General features: G+C 40.3%; 1 protein-coding gene across 1 annotated transcript; it reads right to left on the minus strand.

Moving 5' to 3' along the window:
• Window positions 1–360: 360 nt before the first annotated feature.
• Window positions 361–2,817, minus strand: paqr9 (progestin and adipoQ receptor family member 9). The gene has a single exon (XM_061959100.2). The coding sequence runs from the start codon at window positions 2,433–2,435 to the stop codon at window positions 1,398–1,400; it is 1,038 nt and encodes a 345-aa protein (XP_061815084.1). The 5' UTR covers window positions 2,436–2,817; the 3' UTR covers window positions 361–1,397.
• Between the last annotated feature and the right edge of the window lie 2,554 nt (window positions 2,818–5,371).

Raw genomic sequence — 5,371 nt, forward strand, 5'->3', positions numbered from 1 at the left:
TTTGTTAGAAATATACGCCACACTGAATCCACACCAAACAAGAATGACAAACACATTTCGGGAGAACATTTGCACCGTAACACAACATAAACACAACAGAACAAATACCCAGAATCCTTTGCAGCACTAACTCTTCCGGGAGCTACAAGGTGGTAGCGAGAGTGTATATTGTAGCGTCCCGGAAAAGTTAGTGCTGCAAAGGGTTCTGGGTATTTGTTCTGTTGTGTTTATGTTGTACTACGGTGCGGATGTTCTCCCGAAATGTGTTTGTCATTCTTGTTTGGTGTGGGTTCACAGTACATCCATCCATCCATCCATTTTCTACCGCTTATTCCCTTTGGGGTCGCAGGGGGCGCTGGAGCCTATCTCAGCTACAATCGGGCAGGAGGCGGGGTACACCCTGGACAAGTTGCCACCTCATCGCAGGGCCAACACAGATAGACAGACAACATTCACACTCACATTCACACACTAGGGCCAATTTAGTGTTGCCAATCAACCTATCCCCAGGTGCATGTCTTTGGAGGTGGGAGGAAGCCGGAGTAGTGGGTTCACAGTGAGGCGTATATTTCTAACATTGTTAAAGTTGTTTATACGAGCAACCTCAGTGTAACCTGTATCGCTGTTGATCAAGTATGCGTTGCATTACCAAGTGTGTTCATACAGAAGTCGCACATATCTTGTGACTGGGTCGGCACGTTGTTAGAATGGATGAAAAGCGGAAGTGACGACAGCTCGTAGAGGACGTTCAATTAAGGCAGTGCCTTTAAGGCACGCCCCCAAGACTGTGGTCCGGGTGGACTACGAGGTATAATGACTGATGAACACCTTGGTTGGATAATGAAGGTTGCCTCAGCTCAAAGCCTGAGCCCTGACATTAATGAACTAGCATCCAAGAAAAGATGGCAGGTATCTGGTTTGGGCACATCAGATTAGATCAGTGTGTTGCAAACTGAGCAGTTTAAAGTCCTGAATTGTTGATTTATTAATTGTTATTTTATTTTCACATTTATTAGCCTGTGGAAAAAGTTAATGTTGATATTTACCTCAAAAGGCTGCAAATAGAAAAGAGGCATTCAATTTTTATTTAAATTGTATTTGATATGACATTGTTAATTTTGATTTATTACTATTATTACCGGTATTTGAAACTCGATTTTGCATGTCACTATAAAGTTATATAAGCCTTGCTTGTTCAATATTCAATGTAAAACTTGTTTGGGTCCCTATTAAAAGGTTAATTAGAAGGTTAATTTGTTCAGTTTTAAATTTTGGCCCACTCTGTATCTGAGTTTGACACCCCTGTTGTAGATCATAAATCATACATCTCAGCATAGCGGCTAATGACTTTTATTCATCATCAAATGGTGTCGAAACTACGAGATATGATTAAGAAATCAGTGACATTTCTGTTGTTTGTTTGCCAGTTGATTTCCGTAAAGACAGTTGGCATGCCAAGAAAACGCGACAATGATTGAGACGATGGTGGCCTGCAGGAAAAGCATGACCCCGTAGGTGGCCCCGGCTGCCGGGCCGGGCGGCAGCGCTACGGACCCGGCCAGGATGGCCCTCACCTCCGACTTGATCATGTGGAGCTCGTCCAGGATGGACAAAAAGGTGCAGCAATGGAACCACTGGTGGCTGTGACCCCAGATGTCGAAGTGACCCGGCGACAACCTCTCCGGGACCTTGCTGATGTTGAACCCGGCCGCCGCCAGCAGCCAGAAGCAGTGGCGGTAGAAGAAGACGGAGGCGGTGGAATACGGCGATCGGACGAGGAGGCGGTAAAATATGGGAGTGGACGACACCAGAAACGGGAGGAGGAAGACCAGGGTCCTGATGGCGTATCGATAGCGCCTCCACTTTTGGCGAGTGTAGCAGCAGGACAGGAGGCAAATAATGGCCACGACACAAGCACTGGGGATGTAGAGAGTCTCGAAGAAGAGTCGGAACTCCGAAGGCTTCAAGTTCCCGTCGGCGTTTATCTGGTCCAGCCCGGGCCGGGGGTGGATGTAGTAATGGTACGCCAAGGACGACCCCACCGTGTAGGCGCTGATGGTCCCGTAGTCCACGAAGAAGCAGACTTCTCTCACCACCAGCGACATGGAGTTCAGCAAGTGGGCGAAGCTGCTGGACACCAACAGAGACGAAACGCACAGGAAGTAGGTCCAGAGCGGGTAGAAAAACGGGTGCCACCCGGACGGCGCCTCCTCCCAGTCGAAGACCTCGGCGAAGTGGTAGGCGAACACGAACACGGGGAGGAAGTGCGTCCAGAAGTTGCCCGTCTCGTTGGTGGGCCGGAACGCCGACAGGACGCAATCCCGGAAGCTGTAGTTGGGGAAGCGGTAGCCGGTCAGGATGAAGTTCTCGATGACCCGGGGCGGCACGTCCGAGTAACTCAGAAGAGTTAAAGGACGCTCGCAGTTGAGCAGCATCACAACAAAATTATTCAAAAATAAAATTACTAGGAAAAACAAAAATTGCCTCGTGGTCCAAACCGGGCCCCTGACCCTTAGTTTGGGAACCCCCGGTTATATTAATGCGATACATTTGTGGTTCTTCCGGTGCGGAACGACTGTCCCCTTTGATCCCGTCAGAGGTTGTGTAATCGTGTCGGCTTTACAGTCCACACAGTAAAGACAAAATGTCCAGGGAGGAAAAAATGGTCAAATCTTTTTACTTCGCCCGGTTAGGACCGCACCTTCCACGGAGTAAAACCAAGGCTGGTTCCAGTTGGCGTGTTAAAAATCCTCTATTCAGCGCCGTTACAATGTTGCGGCATCCGCCGTTTCCGGCCATTGAATAAGCAGGACACAATCTGACCTACAAGCGTGTGGTAACACGACCTATTCCGGTTAAGGGTTTCAAAATAAAACTACTTGTCATGATTACTAATGCGTTTTTTTTGTTTTTTTTAAAACAATTATATAAGCTAAAGTTTACACGTAATGCATCTTCAAATCCCTAAAAAAATAACAAATATTGTTATTTTAATGCAAACTTTCATTATAACATCCAACTGAATTGGCTAAACACAGAACCAATAACTGGAATTGAATAGCCCAAAACATGAGCAATGCAACTAAAAAAAAAAAAACAGCACTTTATATACTTCTGCACTTTAAATGAAGCTGCTAAAATACTGTAACTTTGATTTGATTCAACCCACTGATTTGTAACTCACATACCCTCTATGTCACAGGTGTGAAACTCAAGGCCCGGGGGCCTAATCTGGCCCGCCACATTATTTTATGCGGCCCGCGAAAGCCCGGAAATAATATGCGTTCTTTCCCATGTGACATTACAAATCATGTACTGTATGCAATTCAATATTATCAAAATCTAAATATTATATTATCATGTATTCCAAAAATATTTTTTTGTTAAAAAAAAGATAAATACTAATCAATATCAAAATCTAAATATTATATTATCATGTATTCCAAAAATATTTTTTTGTTAAAAAAGAGATAAATACTAAATATTATATTATCATGTATTCCAAAAATATTTTTTTTGTTAAAAAAAAGATAAATAGTGTACTTTAGTACAGTATTTATCCATCTGTCCATCTGCTTGACTTATGATTTCAAAACAAATGATTAGAGATGTCCGATAATATGCTTTAAAATGTAATATCGGAAATGATCGGTATCGTTTTTTTTTGTTTTTTTTAAATCAACATAAAAAACACAAGATACACTTACAATTAGTGCACCAACCCAAAAAACCTCCCTCCCCCATTTACACTCATTCACACAAAAGGGTTGTTTCTTTCTGTTATTAATATTCTGGTTCCTACATTATATATCAATATATATCAATACAGTCTGCCGGAATACAGTCCGCAAGCACACATGATTGTGCGTGCTGCTGGTCCACTAACAGTTAATTTTACTCATTTTCATTCATTACAAGTTTCTATGTAACTGTTTTTATATTGTTTTACTTTATTTTTTATTCAAGAAAATGTTTTTAATTTATTTATCTTATTTTATAATTTTTTTTAAAAAGGACCTTATCTTCACCATACCTGGTTGTCCAAATTAGGCATAATAATGTGTTCATTCCACGACTGTATATATCAGTATCGGTTGATATCGGTATCGGTAATTAAAAAATTGGACAATATCGGAAAATTGGATATCGGCAAAAAGCCATTACCGGACATCCCTACAAATGATCAATCAAATTGTAGACTGTAAAATTCACAATAGATTTTACGTTTAATTCCGCCGACTGAGTTTTTTTTACCGTAAAATCAACTTTGGTACTGTTTTTTCCCCCCATACACAATAAGACACAAAAACAATAAAAAAAAACATTAAAACAAGATTTTACATTAAAAAAAAAAAAACCTTCATTGAATTTTGCTGCTAAAAACAGTGGTATTGTTTTTCCATTCCATTCCTTATATTATTTATTTTTTGTATGCTGTAAAAAACCCACTGCTTTTACTGTAAAAGTCTGGTGACTGAGCTGGCAGTTTTTAAAGTAAAATTTAAATATTTTTTTGCAGCTTATGTAAAAAAAATACATTGTTATTGTATCATATATATATATATATACACACACACATGTATATTCGTATATCATTCATTGTTAAATGCGGCCCTCTGAGGGCAACCAAAACTGCGATGTGGTGAGTTTGACACCCCTGCTCTATGTATTGTACTTGTATTTTAAAATGGTTTATCATTATGCAATTGCAATATTGTTGTGTTTTTTCAATTCCTGTGTCATTTTATTGTGGACGTTAGATGCACCATAAGTGCATGGTGCTAAATCTGGTGCAGTCATCTTCTTAATGTAACTGCACGTTGTCCTTCAAATAAACAAAGACTGCACAGCACAAAATAAATTGATTTGAGAATGTGTTTTTGTTTGAAGATGCAGGTGCAATAGTTTCCTTTCATGACTGCCACAAAAATAGATTTAATCCTTGGTAGATTTTTTACTATTCCTTTCGTAAAAATATAATTTCAGTGTACCATCCGTTGGCAGAATACTTACCATTTTGTCGTAACAGGCACGCATGTCCAAAGTGTGGCCGCAGGAGTCGTTTGCGGCACGCAGCTGGAGTTTTTTTGGGCCTGCAGGATATTGTCAAAATAAAAGGGCAGCAAAATGTGGAATAAAAGAGCAAACAGATGTCACGCAGTGAGAAAGAACAACACAAAGCTTGTCTTTAAATATATGTCATAAGACGATGCACAGAGAAGAGTATGATTGCTTTCAAAAATGAGCTGGAAAATCAAAAATAGGACAATGAACATTTCTTAAAACACATTAAAAAATTAAAAAAACACATTGATAATACTTTTTGTCAAACACTGTTCATGGAAACAACTCAGTAGAAAGCAGGAAAAAT

Source organism: Nerophis lumbriciformis, linkage group LG05 (assembly GCF_033978685.3).
Source record: "Nerophis lumbriciformis linkage group LG05, RoL_Nlum_v2.1, whole genome shotgun sequence".
NCBI classification, from domain to species: domain Eukaryota; kingdom Metazoa; phylum Chordata; class Actinopteri; order Syngnathiformes; family Syngnathidae; genus Nerophis; species Nerophis lumbriciformis.

Excerpts from the sequence above, each read along its gene's own strand:
- paqr9 (XM_061959100.2), bottom strand. The coding sequence starts at position 2,435 with ATGCTGCTCAACTGCGAGCGTCCTTTAACTCTTCTGAGTTACTCGGAC.